The following is an 18,511-nucleotide window of genomic DNA, read 5'->3' as shown; positions in this document are numbered from 1 at the left end:
CCCTGGCCTGCATACAGCCCTCTGCCCCAGGGCAGGCTGAGAGCCAACAGGTGCCTCAGGCACGGGAGCTGGTGTGAGTCCCTGCAGAGAGCAGGCCAAAGCAGCATGGCGGGGCGGGTGCAGCTCTCAGAGGAAGGGGCGCGGTTCTGATTTTGATTCAGAGCTTCCACAGAAAACTTTCCCCAGTCTGGGATGAGCCCTGCCAAGCACTTGCTCTCGCCCTGGCCCCAGGGTTGAGACTTTCTCAGAGCCCTTGAAGAGGAGGTTCCTGAGACTCCCCCCTCCCCCGGGCATTTGCAGCTGCTGCTAGAGGGCCTGGCTCCCTGGACAGTGCTGTTCCCACCCCCAGCCCAGGCAGGGGGCTGTCTCCAGGATGCACATAGCCTCTTTCACTTTCGTTTCAGCCTGCTGAGAGTTTGCTATCATCTTCCCTCTTTGATAAGCACTTTGCTGGCAGATTTCACAAGCAGAAGCCCTGGCCAGGAGCTGCTGAGCCAGGCCGCCCCACAGGACAGGACAAGAGAAGGTCTGGGGGTGAGCAGCGGAGCCAGAGGAGATGCCCAAGTTCACCTTTCGGGAGAGGAGGGAGTTTGGGGATCAGTTTGTGCAGCTCCTAAAAGACACGGGCAGAGAAGCTGTGAGCAGCCGGGAGGCACTAAGGACCATCTACAATCAGGAGTTCAGGACCAGGTAACAGGCAGACCCACAGAGAGGGAGCGGGGTGCGGATGGCTGATCCCTCACTCCAAGAGCGCCCCATTGTCCAGGCCTGTTGCTAGGGAGAACACCTTTGCTCGTCCACATTATCTGGGTCTGGGAGGATTTCTGCTTGGCATTCTGCGTGCAGGGGCTGAGGACAGCTGCGAGCCCCCCTGTATGGAGCATGGCCAGGTGGGATGGGGCCAGCAGGACAGGGGGAGGAAGTTTAACTTAAGGGCTGTGGCTGTTGGGAAGCCATCAAACTCCCAAGCAGGGAGAGGAGAGTCTGTGTCGCCCCAGACCAGGAAGGAAACGCACCCCACTCCACTGGGGCTTGCCATTCTGTTAAGATCAAATCCAGGGCAAACCATCTCTCCCCTGGCTGATGGGGTGCAGCCCGGGCCTGCCACGGACCCCGTCTCAAATCACTCGCTAAGTCAGGCCGGAGATGTGAGTGCCTCCATCCTGGCTGGGTGGCAGGAAACAGCATTGGCCGGGGAAGCTGGTCTTCTGCTCAGGCCGACGGTACGGCTCCCTGCGTCCTGGTATGAGATACTGGGCCAGATCCTCACCTGGGGTAGATCAGCACAGTGCCGCTGGCTTTGGCGCAGCTCCAGCCATTGACACAGATGAGGATCTGGCCCATGGCTGAACAACTCAACCCGCCAAGAGGGGCCCCCTGCTTTGGAGCATTCCCCTGCCAGTACAACTAAGTCTGGCCCTGGGCACCTGACAGCCCCAGGTAATCACTGATGGGCCAGCCTGCCAAACTATCAGAAGGCAGCTACAAATACATACCCACAAATAAAATACCACCCTGACTTCCCCATCCTGAGCACTTGGGAAGCCGGGAGAGGATGTTTTCCTGAGAGAGGGGCTCTATTCCAGCAGGAATGAACTCAGCTGTTCCTTGGCTGGTGTTCTACAGGGGCCAGAACAGATGCTCACCCAGGCCCATCTGGCCTTGGATCGAGGACTCTGGGTCCTGGGGCTAACTGCTGTGGGGCGGCCCTGTCATTGGGCCTGGATGGGAATGAAAGGAGCCCCCGCCAGCTCTCCTCTGCCCCCTCCCCAGCAGCCAGCAGGCTGAGACATGCAGCGCTGGGGGTCCTGCTCCATTCGGATTCAGAGCCGGATTCGACTCATCCCAGCAGTAGAGATGGGCCTTGGAACGGGATGGGGTGGGACAGACACACAAACACCTCCCAGCCCCCAGGGCTTTGGGGTGAGCATGGGCCTGTCCAGGGGGACTAGCACTAGCATGTGTAGTGACAAAGGGATGCCTCTGGCATCAGGGCACAGCGTGGGCAGGCAGCAGGCTCCGGACTGCTCATGGCTGCTGTGCAGCGACAGCCCTGCGTCATCCGGGCCGTGGGGCGTCTGCAGCAGGGGCAGCAGAGTCCAGTGCACACCAAGGCCAGGCGGAGGCAGGCCCCGGGGGCTCAGGCAGGAGCAGGTGGAAGTGTCCTGGGCAAACACTCCTCTGACCCCGCCAGGTAAGTGTTGGGCCTGCTGGGAGCTCTGCTCCGGTACCATCCCCTGCATGCCCAGGGCAGCAGGGCGTCTCTGTGGCCCTCGTGTACCGGCCGGCAGCCTTTGCTCCAGCTCTTCAGACCCAACTTTGCAAACACTGAGCAAAGCCGCCAGGCCAGCAGCTGTTGCAGTTGCTGGGGACGGTCACCCCCCAGGGAAGATGCCAGGGCAGGGGAATGGCAGAGCTCGGGGTGCCCATGCTGCGTTCGAGCAATGCCCTGGGGCTCCTGCTGAGTTGCCCACGTGGCAGGCGGCGGTATAGGATTTGGTTGGAGACGACGAAGAGACCCCCCACTCTCTGCAGTCGGGGCCCCTCTCCCCAGAGCAGAGCACGGCCCTGCTGCTTCCCGGGTGGCAGTGGTACAGAGGGCCAGGGCTGACCCTAGCCCATCGCTCTCCTACCAGAGGAGCGGGGGAATGCTCCTCGCCCCAAACACTGGCATCTCCCTGCCCCTGCTCCTCTCCCTCCTGCATCCTGCCAGCTCAGTCCCTCCCTGGAGACGCACCCCGGGTCTGGGCATCCCGCAGTCACAGACTCTCCCGCTCTGTCATTTCTGCAGGAATGATACGAAGACACCCAACTTCTCCTCCATCCTGTTCACCCTGGGCCAGAGCGGCCGGGCCGAAGTACGGGGAGACTTCGTGCGCTTCTGGAAGGTAGGTGCTGCCCACGCGGACCCCGGCAGGGCTGCTGCATCTCGGCTCCCCTGGCAGACGAGGGCCCGGTTGCCGAGGTCTGTTCCCAACATCCCTGCGCCCTCGGGGAGCCCTGGGGCTGGTGTCTCCTCCCTTGCTAGGGGCAGGACTGTTCCCTGCAGGCCAGAATCCAGGGCTGGGCGGGCTTGAAGTGGCTCAAGCGGTGGGGCTCCCCGTCCCTGGGCAGGCCGATGCACCTGCAGCTCTCACTGCTGGGCCTGGCTGCATGTTGAATATGGGGGTGCGAACCGCCGAGCCCGCCACCATCAGCTGGTCCAGGGGAGTGCGCTCCAGCACAGCCCTGGCTCAGCCCTGGGGCCAGCCCAACTGAGCCCACAGGCTTTGTGAGTCCACTCTGCTCCCTGCCCCAGCTTCTCAGGGGCTGCCCTGCCACATGCTGGAAGCCTCCACTCCTCTGCCGGCTCCTACCCGCCGGACAATTGCTCTCCTTCCCCAGGTGAAAAAGAAAGTGAAGGTTACCAACCAGTACTGGACACCCAGGCCAGAGGAGCCCCCCACGGACAGCCAGGAGGCGGGCACTAATCAGTCTCCCCACAGAGGACGTGCCAAGGAGAGGTACCAAAGCCCACCCAGGCACAGCCTGGAACCCCCCTCGCTGTAAGAGCAGCAGGGGCCAAGGGGACAACGAGCCCCTAGGCAGGGGCAGCCCAGAGCAGGCTAAACGTTGGCAGCTCACAGGCTGTTCCTGGGCTCCCCTCCAAGCAGGACGGGGCAACTGGGGGGGGCGGGGAAGAAGCAGGAGGGCTGAACAAGGAGTGCCTGCTCCGGCAGCTTTCGGCCCGCTCTGTGGGCCTGAGCCAAATGCCTCTGAAATCGACAGGAGTCTTTGCATCGAGGGCGTTGGCCCAGCCCCAGAGCCCCAGCAGGGTCTGGACCCCGAGGGACTCCTGCCCAGATTCTGTTATAGCAAGAGGGAAGCGGCTCCTAGGGCAGCCCCGGCCCGAGGAGACGCAGGCCAGCTGGGACTGTACACGCACATCCAACCCGCACCCTCTGCCCTCAGAGCGGAGTTCATCGGTGGGAAACACAGGGTGGAGATTCTCTCAGAGCACGACCGGGGGAACGGGCGCATCCGCTTCCCTGTTACGCCCAATGAGGCCGCAACAGCCAGCATTTGGGTTCAGAACAACGGCACCGAGGATGTGATACTGCTAGGATACAGAGCGCTTCGGAAGCGGTGCGAGATCACCTTCCACGATGAGAGCAAGGTGACCAGACAGCAGCCCCGGGTGTTGCAGCCAGGTAAGAGAGTCCAGCTTCCCACAGGAGCAAGGTTCTCCTTCGCATCTGGTCCCACACTGACCTTCAGCAAAGCTGTGTGACTGAAACAGCTGCTGCATTCAAGCCAAGAGGTGGCTGCATCACAATAGTGGGCAGTGTATGGTCCTCCCTCTGTACCCCTTTCTCTGCATTGTCCTGGCTCCCCCATCTGGTGCACGCAGCTTTGGGGAAGCAAGCATGGTAGGTGCAGTTGCCAAGCCATCTGGGTGTGTGGGTGAGGGTGGCACGTAGTGGTGTGGAAGGAGGAACTGCAGGCCTTGCTCACACTCTGCCCTGCCAGTGGACATGGCAGCATAGAGAGCTTCTGAGCGCTCTTCTCCCATTCCCCCCCCCCACACACACACACACTCACACTCATGGACAGCCGCCTTCCTGGATGTCTGAGTTAGCGTCAGAGACTTGGCAGAATGTTGCCGTGGGGTGAAATGCCCAGGGCCCCCTGGGAGGGTGAGGGAAGCACGTGGGGACCCCAGAAGGGGGAGCTCCCTGTTCACACATCCCCTTTGACTGCAGGGGACTCTTACTTGATCGAGGCGCGGTGCTTGACTCAGTACTATGGTTACTTCCCCGTCACCGTGCTGTTCGAGTTCACCAAGGAGCAGGACGGGCCCTTCAGCATCGGGCGATTCGTCTCTGCCATAGCCAACAGCCGGCTGGCTGAGCAGCTGGGGCCCACGGCGCCATACAGGCCTTACCAGGCCAACCTGAGGAAGACGGTCACGGTCACCACAGAGGATGGCGTCCCTCCCGACAGGTATGCAGGGGGAGAGTTGGGCCAGGCAGCTTGCACCCAGCATCACTGGCTGAAGGGACGGATATTGGTGCAAAATTGGTTTGAAAACCATTCCCAGAGAGTAGTTATCAGTGGTTCAGTCATGCTGGAAGGGCATAATGAGTGGGGTTCCACAGGGATCAGTTCTGGGTCCTGTTCTGTTCAGTATCTTCATCAATGATTTAGATAATGGCATAGAGAATACACTTACAAAGTTTGCAGACGACACCAAGCTGGGGGGGGGTTGCAAGTGCTTTGGAGGTTAGGATTAAACTTCAAAATGATCTGGACAAACTGGAGAAATGGTCTGAAGTAAATAGGATGAAATTCAATAAGGACAAATGTAAAGTACTTCACTTAGGAAGGAACAATCAGTTGCACACATACAAAATGGGCAATGACTGCGTAGGAAGGAGGACTGTGGAAAGGGATGTGGGGGTCATTGTGGAGCATAAGCTAAATGAGGCAACAGTGTAAGTCTATTGCAAAAAAAGCAAACATCATTCTGGGATGTATTAGCAGGAGTGTTGTAAGCAAGACACGAGACACAATTCTTCTGCTCTATTCCACACTGATTAGGCCTCAACCTGACTATTGTGTCCAGTTCTGGGCGTCACATTTCAGGAAAGATGTGGACAAATTGGAGAAAAAAAAAAGTGCAGAGAAGAGCAACAAAAATGATTAAAGGTCTAGAAAACATGAGCTATGAGGGAAGATTGATAAAATTGGATTTGTTTAGTCTGGAAAAGAGAAGACTGAGAGGGGACATGATAACAGTTTTCAAGTACATAAAAGGTTGTTACAAGGAGGAGGGAGAAAAATAATTTTTCTTAACCTCTGAGCACAGGACAAGAAGCAATGGGCTTAAATTGCAGCAAGGGCGGTTTAGGTTGGACATTAGGAAAAACTTCCTAACTGTCAGGGTGGTTAAGCACTGGAATAAATTGCCTCGGGAAGTTGTGGAATCACCATCGCTGGAGATGTTTAAGAGCAAGTTGGACAAACACCTGTCAGGGATGGTCTAGGTAATACCTGGTCCTGCCATGAGTGCAGGGGACTGGACTAGATGACCTCTCTATCTTCCATTCCTATGATTCTATGTGCAGCTGGGATCCAACCCCATTCCCTAGCCGGGGCGAAAGCACCTACTGGGCTTTCATAGAGCCAAAGGGACCGTTGTCTCGTCTAGTCTGAGCCCCTGGATAGCACAGGCCTGCCCCTACCCCAGCAACCCCAGGGTGAGCCCAGTAACTTGTGTTTGGTTAGAGCATCTTCCAGTCAAGAGCTGGAGAATCCACCACATCCAGCGGCTGATCACCAGCTGTGTTACCCACTGGTACCTTGTTTCCAGTTGGAATTTGCCTGGCATCAGCTTCCAGCCATCGGTTCTTGTTCCACCTTTCTGTGCTAGATGAACAAGCCCTTTAGTTCCCGGTAGTTCCACCCCAGGGAGGTGACCCAGCCACCTCTCCATCTTCTGTGTGTGTGGGGAGGCAGCTGGCTGGAGACCCCAGCCACGCGGGTCCTGAGAGCCAGCATCCCCCTACCTGAGCCCCAGCGCTGGAGTCTGTCCCGCCGGCTGGGCAGGGCGAGGAGCTCACTCCCACAGAGCCCTGCAGTAACCCTGCATCTCGTCTGCCTAGCTCCCAGCACCCCGAGCTCGAGCAGGTGATCCCGCTGGACTTCTACAACTACCCAAAGGACCTGAAGGATACGGTCAGCGCTGAGCGCAGCAGGCTGCAGTGAGTGCTCGTGGGAGTGGGGGTGGGGGATCATCCTGCTTACACCGCACTGGTGGCCTCATTGCCCTCCCAAGGAAGAGCGCCTTGCCCCGCACAGCCATGGGGCCCAGCACCCCTTAGCCAGAAGCCCCCCTTAGGTGAGCTGCCCAGAAAGCAGGGCCCCAGGAGCAAGCTCAGTATCCCAGTGGTTCCTGGCGCTGGGGCCAGGCAGGGATTCCTTCTCCCAGACACTAAGCCACAGAGACTCATGGCAGCCTTTGCTGCCGCTGCTCGCCCCGCCCCTTGCCTCTGAGGCCCTGCCACGCTGCAGGGCACCTGGAGCTTGCTGCCTCGTCTGTCGTGCCGCGAGTCCACCCCCGCTGTGCCCGCGAGGTCAGGATAACCTCTGGCTGGCCCTGGCCCTGCAGGAAGTCCCTGGCAGCCAGGCTTCAGTTTGAGAACTACCAGGAGAAGTTCCAGCTGCTGCTGCACCTGGAGGAACTCCAGATGGAGGTGGACATCCGGCGTTATGACATGCAGGGTGCCCCGATGGTGAAAGACGCTCAGAACAAGAGGCTGCTCATCCTGGAGGTGAGAGCCAAGGCCTGGTGGCAATGCATGTCCCTGCAGCCTGCCCCCTCCCTGCACGTCTGGGCTGCCAGTATGGAGGAAGGGGCCCGCAGGAGGGTTGGCTGCCAGGGGAGCACAGCCAGGCATGCTCCCCGCTGAGCTGCCCCTTCTCTGCTCTGTCCCTAGGTCCCCGGCGTGGCAGAGAACCGCCCGTCCGTGCTGAAGGGCGATCACCTGTTTGTCACCCCCAGCGACCAGCGCACCTTGCCCCAGCATGTCCAGTACAAGGGCTATGTGCACGCCGTGGAGCTGGAGAGGGTCAAGCTGGGCTTCTCCCCGAAGTGAGTTGCGCCCGTGTCCCTGGGGGTCTCGGGCCAGCCCCCGGGGCTGGGAAAGCTGGGCCCTGACTGGTGGCACCAAGTGGTCTGCGTGGAACAAGACTGGAGGGGCTCGGGCCAGGTCCAAGGCAGCTGCATGATGCAAGCCAAGCAGCCCCTGCTGTTAGCACTGATGGGTGACTGCCTGGGGGAGTGCAGCAGAGGGGGAGGTGCTGTGCTGTGTGGTGCAGGAGTGCCAGGCTGAGCAGGGGTGGGAGTGGGAACCACGCGCAGTAGCGGGGAGGGTGGGACTGGGCAGGACAGTGCCTGGGGAGGGGTGCCTAGCGCTCTGTCCAACCCTGTTCACTCTTTTTCAGCCTGCTGAAGAGCTTCGTGAATAACCTAAAGTTCGATGTGATCTTTACCTTCAACCGGCTGCCACTGCGGGTGCAGCACAGGGCCGTGGAGCTGGCCAAGAAGAGGAACCTGGGTGACATCCTCTTCCCATCCTTCTCATACGGAAAGTCCCTCCTCCCCGAGGGAGGCCGGCTCAGGTGAGTGCCTGGCTTCAGAGGAGAACCACTCTGAGGGCTGGCTGTGTGGGGAGTGGGTGGTCACACGCAGCAGGGCCTGGTCTTCCCCTCAGCACCTGCCCGGCTCCATTTCCCCTCAGGCTGTTTGACCGGAGCCTGGAGACCAACCAGGAGCAGTGCGACGCTGTGCGGCAGATCGTGACGGGGATGGCCAGGCCGGCACCATACCTCATCTTTGGGCCGCCAGGGACCGGCAAGACCGTCACCATGGTGGAGGCCATCAAACAGGTGAGGAGATCCCCTGGCTTCCCAGTCCAGGGCAGTCAGCCGGCCCACAGCCCCTCTCTCCCCTCTGTATCCATTTCCTCCCGCCTGGGCTGCTAAGCTCTTCCTCGTTCTCAGGTGGTCAGCTGCCTGAAGGACTCCCATATCTTGGCCTGTGCACCCTCCAACAGCGCCTCAGACCTGCTCTGCCAGCGCCTGATGAAACACCTGGACAAGGGCAGCATCTATAGGGTCAATGCCAGCAGCAGAGACTATCGCCAGGTGCCGGAGGAGATCAAGGTACGTGCACCCCTGGCACCCCAAGAGGCACCCAGAGAGACATCGCCCGTGGAGCTGGGCAGGAACTTTCCTCTCTGAAGGATTTTATGAAGCCCTTTAGCATACTTCAAATTTTCCATGGGAAAACTGAAATTGGGGGTGGAAATCAGTTTTGCGTTGGGAAAAATAGACAGGGCAGCCTGCCTGGAAGGCTCCTGTGAGTTTCACTTTCCGCAGACAGGCACAGAGTGAAATTGAGGACAGCTTCCCAGGCAGGCCTCTCCCAAGCCGAAAAATGCCAATTCAGGACAAAAGTTTTTTTCAAAACTGTCATTTCCTTGTGGGAAGGGACTTCCATGTTCCAGCAGCTGTAGTCACCTCCCCAGGCTGCACGGTCGATAGGGGTCCCTGCCCTCCCTGCAGGACCCTCAGGTCACCAGCCAAGACGCACATGCCACTCCCAGTTAGCTCAGGGCTTTCTGGGGGGAGGCGTGTCTGCCCCCAACTTCCCCAAGGGAAACAAGCTCCGATCCCAGACCTTGTCTAAATGCTGTTGGTGTTCGTAGCCCTGCTGTAACTGGGACGATGCCCAGCAGTGCCACGTGTACCCAGGCAAGGAGAAGCTGCAGCACTACCGGGTCATCATCACCACCCTGGTGACAGCAGGAAGGTAGGAGGGGCCCGGTGCAAACCCCACTTCTGAAGACTGCGACTGTGCTGGGGGAGCACAGTAGGGATGCGACTGGGGGATACCTGGCTATGCTGGGGGAAGAGAAGGGAATTCTTTGGGTAGGGTTTACCGGGGGAAGAGGCGTAACAGAGAGATGTGGGCAGGGGCTGACCGGAGGGGGCACAGGACGGAGGCACATCATCAGGCCGCATTGGTCACTTTCTGTAAAAGGGGAGAGCCATCCCCTCAGACTCCAGGGGAGGAGTTCTCCCCATGCCCAGCCCTGGGCATGGCCATGGAAGCCCCTGCTCGGTGGGGAGGGGGCATTGCCAGGCTCAGGAGGGGGCCAGCGGCATGGCAGGTCCTGCAGAAGGCCTCGGTGGAGCAGTCTGGCTATGCAGGTGGCAGGGCAGGGAGCCAGCGCTGTACAGGCTTGTTCACTGCCTCTCCCTCTCCCCTGCAGGCTGGTAACGGCCAGCTTCCCTGAGGGCCATTTCTCCCACGTCTTCATCGACGAATGTGGCCACGCGGTGGAGCCGGAGAGCCTGGTTGCCATCGCAGGTGAGTAGGGATCTGGGGACAGGAGCACTGCACCCCCAGGCATCACCTCATCCACCCTACCCCGCACGCCCGGGGCCTTGGACCCGGCCGCCTCACTCCTGCTCAGACAGATGGCCAGCGCCTGGGGCTGGCCAGCACTTGCTCCTGGCGGTGGATTCTGGGTCCTGCATGCAGCCCTTTCTCTGCGCTGTAAGCTTGGGGGAGCCCCTCCCGGCTGCTCGAGGCAGCTACAGCCGTGATGAGGCCCTTTACCGGCTCCTCACTGTGCGGGGATCAGTCAGCGACCTGCCTGGGCAGGGGTCTCCTACCCCGCCCAGCCGCCTCAGCTGTCTCTCTGCCCCAGGAATTCTGACAGCGATGGACCAGGAGACCAACACCAAGGCGGGGCAGCTGGTGTTGGCGGGAGATCCCAAGCAGCTGGGTCCAATCCTGAGGTCCCCATTGGCCATCGAACACGGGTTAGGTGAGTGGAACAGAGGGCGAAGGCACCGGGTGGAGAGTAGGGAGTTCTCAGACATGCTGATCTGCCCCACTCTTCTGGGCTCGGGGGCCATCTGGCTTTGCACAGCCACTGCAATAGCATGTTAGTGACCCTGGGCGCCTCTGGAGAACAGGGAGAGGCTCGCTCTGTGATAGGCGGGTGAAAGCCTCCCCCACGAGAGCCACTGAAGCTCCTGCCCCCTGCCTCCTGCTCAGAGAGGCCCAGGCCAGGCTATGACAAGCCTGACTCCGTGGGGCCGCTCGTAGGGGCACAGTCCCAGGCCAGGGGGTTGCTGGTAACCGGGGCATTGCTCTCTCTTGCAGAGGTCTCGCTGCTGGAGAGGCTCATGCTGCACAACTCCCTATACCAAAAGGGAGCCAAGAGCTACGACCCGCAGTTCGTCACCAAGTTACTGAGGAACTACAGGTGCTGTATCCGCCCCCCCCGGGACCGACGCTGTGGCATGCGGGCGCCGGGGGGGCTGTCAGAGCCGGGCTGCCAGCAGCAAAGGCTTCCAGCCCCCATTCTGCTGGCTCAGCCTGGGAGGCTTGTGTCTGTCCATTTCTCTGATACCCACCTGCCTGGCGTGGGGCTCATTTAATCGTCACCCAAGGGCAAGAGACCTTGGACGGAGCAACCTGGATTCCTGGGTTCTGCCCTCCCTGCCCGGAAGCCCGGCCATGGCCACTCTGTGCCCAGAGCAGAGGTTTCTGGGGCCCTTCCTGTTGCTGGTGAGCGGGGAGGGGGCCTCAAGGCTGCTGCAGTGTAGACGGGTCTGAGGAGCAGCCGAGCACCCCCGGCAATGCTGTCACGGCTTCTTCCCCAGGTCCCACGCCGCCCTCCTCCAGATCCCCAACCAGCAGTTCTACGACGGGGAGCTGCAGGAGTGCGCCGACCGCCTCCTCAGCTATTCCTACTGCACCTGGGAGGAGCTGCCTACGCAGGTGAGGGTGGGGCGGGGAGCAGGCACCCAGCCTAGCCCCCACCCCGGGCAGGGCAGCGCCAGGCGCCCCTGCTGGCCATGGGGCTAGCTGCAGCCCTGACCGTGGCACTCTCCCTCCAGGGCTTCCCGATCATCTTCCACGGAGTCTCCGGGGAGGACCAGCGAGAGGGTAACAGCCCCTCGTTCTTCAACACGTTGGAGGTCGAAACCCTGGTCACCTACCTCAAGAAACTGCTGCAGAGTCAGGGCAAGCAGGGCCGCTCCAGGATCTCCCCCAAGGAGATCGGTATCATCTCCCCCTACAGGAAGCAGGTGAGATGCAGCCCAGCCCCCAGGGCTGCCTTCCCCACACATCACATGCCCTGCAGAGGTGCAGGCAGCCCAGCCCTGAGCACCCCCATCCCAGGCTCCTTAGCCCCACATGCCGTCGCCCTGCTGCACCCCATCAAGCTCCACTCTCTGCTGAGTATCTGGAGGGAGTGCGCAGTGCCCCGTGTGGGGGAGCCCCCGTGGGGCAGGGGCCAGGAGCCCTGGGGAATTGCCCCAGATGGAGGGACCTGCCGGATGGGGCTGGGGAACCCCAGTGGTATTCTCTGGCCAGTTGCATCGGAACAACCTAGAGCAGGAGCCTGCCCGGCACTTGGCTGAGGGGTCGAGGGTGTTATCTCAGAGAGATGGCGGAGACCGAACAGGAGGGTTAGGGCGGGACCCAGTGGCCAGAGGCAGCTGGCCATCACAAGGGCGTACAGGCTATGAGAGGAGCGATCACGGGGCTGAGAGCCAGGAGCTCCTGAGGGCGCCAAGAGTCCCATCCACTCCTCCCTCGTCCCTTCCCCAGGTAGAGAAGATCAGACTGGCCATCACGAAAATAGACCAAGACCTGATGAACCTCCCGGACATCAAGGAGCTGAAGGTAAGTCCCTCCCTCCCCCCCATCCCTCTGGCCGCACCTGGAGTAACGGCTGTGGCCCGGCAGCCACGCCCAGCCTGATGCCAGACTGTCCCAGCTCAGCAGTGGGACTCGCTTGGCGCTGGGCCGGGGGGCAGCTCTCCGCCAGCAGACACCAGGCCAGCCTGGGGCCCCCCATCCCTTGGGCTTGGAGGGCAGAGTGCTCCGGCCGTGCGGAGAAGCCAGCAGCGCAGCTGTGGGCTGCCTCTCCTTTGTGAGCCCTGCAGCCGGCGTGCTGGGGCGAGACAGGCTCCGTCCTGCTCCCCCATCGGCCAGAGTCACAAGAGCAGGGGAGGAGGTTGGGGGGATGCTCTGCCCCACAGGGTCCCTTCAGAGCAGCCGAGGGAAGGGCCCCCTGCACAGCTGGGGGAGGCGGGGGGGTGTGAGGGAGGCTGCCAACGGGGGATGGAGATCCCTGCCCTCTGCTCCCGGCTAGGTGGGCTCGGTGGAGGAGTTCCAGGGCCAGGAGCGGCGTGTGCTCCTCATCTCCACCGTGCGCAGCTGCACCGAGTACCTCAGCATGGATGAAAAGTTCAAACTGGGCTTCCTCAAGAACCCCAAGGTAGGCCCCCTGCCCCTGCTGCCCCAGCCTGGCCCCGAGGAGACTGTGGAGCCCTGAGGGCAGTCATGGGCTCTCAGCCGGGGTGCAGAGCTGCCAGCCATCCCCACCCCATCTTCCTCACTGCCCACCCCCTCACCGCTCCCCCCGGTTTCACAGGCCATGGCTGATTCATGGCATAAAATAAACTATGGGCTGCTTTGCTGCCATGGACAGGAAGTGTGCGCTAGTGGGCAGAGCAGGGCCAGGACTCTGGGTCCCATTCCAGGCTCTGCTAGTGACCGTCTGCAGGACCTCAGGTAACAAATCAAAGCCCCCCCCCGCTCCATCCAAGGCCCCAGCCACACAACCCTTCCCCCAGCGCACAGAGCCTGCCCTGGGGACAGTGTCAGGGAGAGACCACTCCAGGGGCACGGGCCACTAGCCCCAGGACAGGAGGGCAGGTGAGGCTGCTCTCGCAGTGGGGCCCGTTCCCTAGCTCCCGTGTGGCAGTCGGGGGAATGGTGCAAGATCTAGAACCCCACGGCTCGGGCATTCCCCGCCCTGCGTCCAAAGCCTGGGGCAGAGCCGGCTCCCACAGGGCCAGGCTGCTTAGCACCCAGCATTCAGGTCAGTCCCGCAGGCCTGGCCTCCCACACCAGCTCCCCACACTGGGGAGACAGGAATCCTCCCTGCCCGCCAGGGTCTCTGCTCACCTTGGGTCAGCTGCAGCTGCTTGGCCAAGGGGCCGAACGTCCGGCAGAGCCTAGAGCACTTGCACCAGCTGACGCAGACTGTGCCTGGCCCGGGTAGGGTGCTCTGGCCCTGTGGCTTGTCAGAACCACTTGCTCCAAAGCCTTCCTCGGGCCTGAGCCTCATCATCTGTGACGAGCGAGCGCTGATCCCAGCAGAGCCCTTCCCCACTCCGCTTCCTGCCAGAGCGGGGGCACCTGTGGAAAGGAACACCCTTTAACCCTTCCTGGCTGGGCAGGAGGCGGGGCACGTGCGGAGAGCCCTTCTGCCCCCCACACGGTTGTGTGCCAGTCTGGCCAAGCGGGAGGCAAAGGCTGTGACCAAACATAGCAGAGCGGCACTCGGGCCAGCCCTTCTCAGGACACAGCGTTCCCTGCGGGTGCAGTGCCACTGGTGTAGACAGGGCTCGGACTATCAGCTAGCCTTGCTCAGAGCTAGTCCAGGCAGCCACAGTGAAACCCAGCTGAGGCCAGCCAGCTGTGGGACTGCACCCTGGGGAATCACAGATCCTGGTCTGGACACTGCCCCACCCCTCCCATTAGCCCACTGACAACCAGAAAGCGCTGGGGCTAGGGACCAGCCCTAGAGCTGTGGGGCAGGGCAGTCTGGGCCGGCTCCCCTGCCCATCCTGGGCGCCGAGGGGCCTCATCCTGCTCTCTCTGTTTAGAGGTTCAATGTGGCCATCACCAGAGCCAAGGCTCTGTTAATAATCGTGGGCAACCCGGCCGTGCTTAGCAAGGATCCTCACTGGAACACGTAAGTTGCATCCTGCAGCCTCCTCCTTCCTGTCCTCTGCCTCTTCCCAGGGCCCAGGGGGCTCCCCTGTCCCCCAAACCACGTGGACCCCTCCTCCGGCCTGAAACGCAGCGCCCCATTCGCAGGGGTTAGCACCTTCGGGTGGCTGCTCGGACACCAGCCTGCGACCGGGCCCCCGGTGATGGGACCCGCTCTGAGGTGACGAGGGGAGAGGAGAGCCGGCACTGGGCTGGGAAGCTAGGCTGGGAGATCTGGAGGTGGCAATACACTTCCCTTGGGATCAGGACGGAGCCAGTGACCTCGCAGCGTGCGGGGGGCAGGGACACACCAATCTTTTGAAGGAGACGTTTAAACCCTGTTCCAAGCCCTTGCCACTTGTGGTCGTTAAAGACCTCAGGGCACTTTCTGTAAGCTAGGGATGAGTGCTGGGATCCTGGTGAAATCCCAGCCGGGCTGTCACCCTTCTGCCCCGTCGTTAGGACAGAAAGGGGAGTGTTGCCCTGCACGGCTGCCCCCCAGAGGTGGCTGCAGAACTTGGGGACGGTCGTGCCTGTGGAAATGCAAGATGCCGCTGGGCCCAGAATTGCAGTGGTCGCTGCCCACAGCACAGAGACAGGTCAGGCCCTTCATCCTCCATTGCTGGCCCCAGGCCTGCTCTGGGCAGGGCTTGCTGGCTCTGGCCGGGTGCTCTCAGGAGTGGGTTGACCGTGCCATTGGCCTTTCTCACACAGGTTTGCAAGCTGCCCAGCAGGCCCCCCGCCGAGGCGGGCCATGCCCAGCGGGCTCTCCCTGCACTGAGGAGGTGGGCCATGCCCAGTGCTAATGGGCACCTTTGGTTGTACCTGCAGGTTTCTCAGGTACTGCATAGCGAAGGGTGGGTACACGGGGTGTCCCTACACTGAAGAGAGCACGGAAGAGGATGCCCTTGTGGATGAGCTTAGCTCTCTCTGCTTGAGCACGCAGTCACCAGGTAAGAGCAGCACAAGCTTGCACCCAATCTGGGTCCGACAGGGCAGCCCTCTCCCCAGCTCTTTGGGAGGGTGGGGGCCAGGGGGGTGGGATATGGCCTGGCTGCAACAGCATTTTGGGGCCCAGCAGCATGACTTGTGACTCAGCTATGCCCTCTGGTGTCCCGCTGACAGGCCCAGCATGTGGGGGGAGGGAGCAGCGGGGGCTGGGGAACACAGGTGTACGTTTATGCAAAGCAGACAGCCGCTGCTCTGTGCAACGAGTTTGGTGGGTCTCAGCCAAGGTCCGCGTTGGGCCGGCAATCACTTCCCAGAATCCCCCTTTAGCCTGGCTCTGGCACCCCCTTGTGGGCAGCCTTGGGAGAGTGTCCATGCCCCTGTTGCACCTCTCTGGGGTCTCTCAGGCGACTGCAGGCTCCTGCCCCTGCCACCAGCCCTGACCGCCTTCCAGAGAAAGGAGGGAGCTGAGGGGTACTCTGCTCACCCCCTCCTGTGCCCTACACAGACATTGCCCTGCTCCCCACCCCCAGCCTTCCTGGGCGCTGCTCTGCTCCCCCCTCACAGCCGGCCGGCGTCTCTCTACAGGGAGCCACATCCAGCAGCAAGTGGAGCCAGCGTGGAGACACGAGCACTGATCACCTGCAGCTCGTCCTACTGCCATGTCAGCACCAGCGGGGCGTCTCCTGCCTCGCTCTGCAACCTCCCGTCGCCCTCTGTCTGGTCCCCTCAGCCACCTCGCTTGCTGCCGGGGGCTTTCCAAGCACCCCGGGGCGGGGCAGCGGAGGGGAGCAATGCAGGGATTGAACTGGGAGCGTAGACCCGACCCTACCCCCTATCCCAACGCCCCCCTCTCACATGGACCCAGCCCCGACTCCTACCCATTAGCCTGGTCGATGTAGGATCTGGGCCCAGCCCTGAGGCCCGCTCACTAACCTGAGCCAGTGCAATTCTGTAAACTCTTGGAAGCACAAGGGCAGCTGGACACAGAAACTGGTCTGCTTGGCCGTGTGAGGAGTTTGTTTGCACCCTCTCTCCCCTGTCCCCTCTCTGGCCGCTATCAGGACGGGGAGCTGCAGCAGGAAGCTCTGGCTGTTTGCTGACATTGCCACACAATGGCTTAAACAACAATTTCACGTCCAATTTTTGAAAAATGACACTTTAAAAAAAAAAAATCCCACCCCGTGGCTAACCTGACCGGCCTGAACTGGCACTGCAGAAACCCAGCCCCCCCAGCAACGGCGAGAGCGCCTCCTCTAGGGCTCACCTTTTCCACCCATGGAAACCTGTTTTTGAAAATCAAAATTCCCAGCTACTGGTCAACTGACCCCGCTCCTCTGAGCTGGAGCCGTTTCCAGAACCCAGCAGCAGGGCCTGGAGCTGCTTCCAAGGGGCTGGCTACAGCCCTGCTCAGGTGTTGCGGTGATGCTGAGTAACTGCTGGTTCGCGCTGGGGACCAGCTGGGCTGTAACTCCTGACCAACAGGCCCCGTGCAATGGTGCTTCCAAAATAAAGGGTGAGAGGAAAACACTGTGGTGCTTGTCTGTACAGCTCTCAAGCAGTGCCTCGGCTGTCCCTGGGCAGCTGGGCACTGCTCCCAGGGGACTGGGGAGCCGGATTCACGGGCGGAGCACAATGCAGCTGGCAGAAGCCAAGGCAGGGGGCAGTGCTGGGCACTGTTTACAGGGGAGGGATAGTATGAAGCTGGGGACAGAACAAATATGTTCCCCCTTCCTGGAGCCACACACGAGTCTCTAGAGGCTTAGGAGATAAACCTGGGCTCATGGCAGGGGCAGAGGTAAAGTAGGCAGGAATCATGTAACCAGGTGTGTTCATTTCTGTGGAAAGAAAACTAAGCAGGAGCCATGCCAGGCCTTTCCCTTCCCGGCCTTGTCTCAGCCTGAGAGAGAATCTCTCTTAGCCTCCCTCCCGCTCAGCTGCAGTTTGCAGTCTGGCTGGGGCTGAGCGGGCCGCTCTTTGCGCCATTCACAGCCCCATAACTCAGCTAGTGAATTATGGGAGCAGCAGATGCATGGGGTGCTGAATGAGGCACCCCCAGCTGAGCCCCAGCCCCTTCCCTTGCTGGTTGAGTGCCTGCCAGGCAGAGACAAAGTGGGAAGGGGGAGTGTTTTGCTTCCACAGGACTGGGCTCTGGCGCATCTCCTGGCTTTTCGCTAGCCCAGGCCCTGGCGCTCAGCCGAACGTGGATACCATCCATTGGCTGGAGGGAGTTCAGAGTCTGGTGAGGGATTCCCCGGCCGGCCATGTCACTCCTCTGGGGCTCAGCTGGAACGCCAAAGCCTGTGTCTCCCGCAGAGGAGAGGTGTTAGGAAGAAGGAATTGAAGTGGCAGCAGTAAGGGGAAGGGGCACTGGTTTTCCAGCGGCTTGTGTGCAATGACGGGCTGTTCACAGCAGCTCCCCGTCTGCGACTGGAGAAGTCTCACTTGACAAGCATGTTGAGTACAGCACACAGCACTGTGTCACGCATCAGGCAAGGCTCAGCAGCTCTCCAGTGTCACTCTCACGGCTAGCTCCCTGGGGCCAGTGACTTGTGAAAGGAGAAGGCACCCGCTGCAGTTGGGTTTAGCAGCAGCACGTGTAGCCATAGCTGAGCTAGGCAGCACCAACAGCAGGGACTCCAGCATGGCCACACCAGCCTACCTCGGGTCCTCCCACGGGCAGCAAGCCCCACTGCAGTGTGCTGCGATGGGCACCAGGCTGGTCACCGCTCTCACAGCGCCAGTTCAGCTGTAGGGGGAGACCCTTGCTGGTAAGAGGCTTTGGCTCATGGGATGTTTATGTTGAGCAGCAGTAGTTAGGGAGCACAGGGTCTCTTTCCTTTGCTCACAGCCCTGAACTCCCCTTCTCCCAAAGCCCTAGAGGAGCTGTGCATGGCCCACCGCAGACTAGGAATATGCTGCTCTATGGGAACAGGCATCCAAACCAGAGGGGGGGTGGGTAGTCAGGCTCATCTCAGACAGTTCACAAATAATTAGCCCCCAAATGGGCAGGGGAGGTTATCTGAGACTAACCCAGCACTGACAGCGCATTCATTCACCCATGCAGCAGACACACAAAGGTATCAGGTTTGCCTTACACTAGGCATTTGTACTGCTTTCTATCTCCACTCCTGCTGGCCACAAACAGGACAGGCCAACAGAAAGGGCTGTACTGTTCCCCAAGGTGCGTTCTGGGCATGATGCAATGTG

The 18,511-nt window shown here is 60.9% G+C and overlaps 1 protein-coding gene across 2 annotated transcripts; it reads left to right on the top strand.

Moving 5' to 3' along the window:
- The first annotated feature begins 399 nt into the window (after positions 1–399).
- Positions 400–16,829, top strand: MOV10 (Mov10 RNA helicase). 2 transcript variants are annotated; one of them, XM_084611512.1, is made up of 22 exons: positions 400–690; positions 2,792–2,888; positions 3,385–3,503; positions 3,952–4,190; positions 4,743–4,983; positions 6,645–6,743; positions 7,151–7,313; positions 7,479–7,633; positions 7,987–8,163; positions 8,283–8,430; positions 8,545–8,706; positions 9,252–9,355; positions 9,819–9,916; positions 10,260–10,379; positions 10,721–10,823; positions 11,224–11,341; positions 11,461–11,652; positions 12,179–12,253; positions 12,726–12,851; positions 14,248–14,336; positions 15,185–15,306; positions 15,890–16,829. In XM_084611512.1, the coding sequence occupies exons 1-22, from the start codon at positions 557–559 to the stop codon at positions 15,937–15,939; spliced, it is 2,931 nt and encodes a 976-aa protein (XP_084467638.1). In that variant the 5' UTR covers positions 400–556; the 3' UTR covers positions 15,940–16,829. The 2 variants fall into 2 exon arrangements, with proteins under 2 accessions (XP_084467638.1, XP_084467639.1); XM_084611513.1 differs by lacking the exon at positions 12,726–12,851.
- The last annotated feature ends 1,682 nt before the right edge of the window (positions 16,830–18,511 follow it).

The sequence above is a fragment of the Lepidochelys olivacea genome, assembly GCF_965140295.1.
Source record: "Lepidochelys olivacea isolate rLepOli2 genome assembly, chromosome: 21".
Taxonomy (NCBI): domain Eukaryota; kingdom Metazoa; phylum Chordata; order Testudines; family Cheloniidae; genus Lepidochelys; species Lepidochelys olivacea.
The sequence above is the reverse complement of the archived record's forward strand: the minus strand, read 5'-3'. Positions and strand labels throughout refer to the sequence as shown.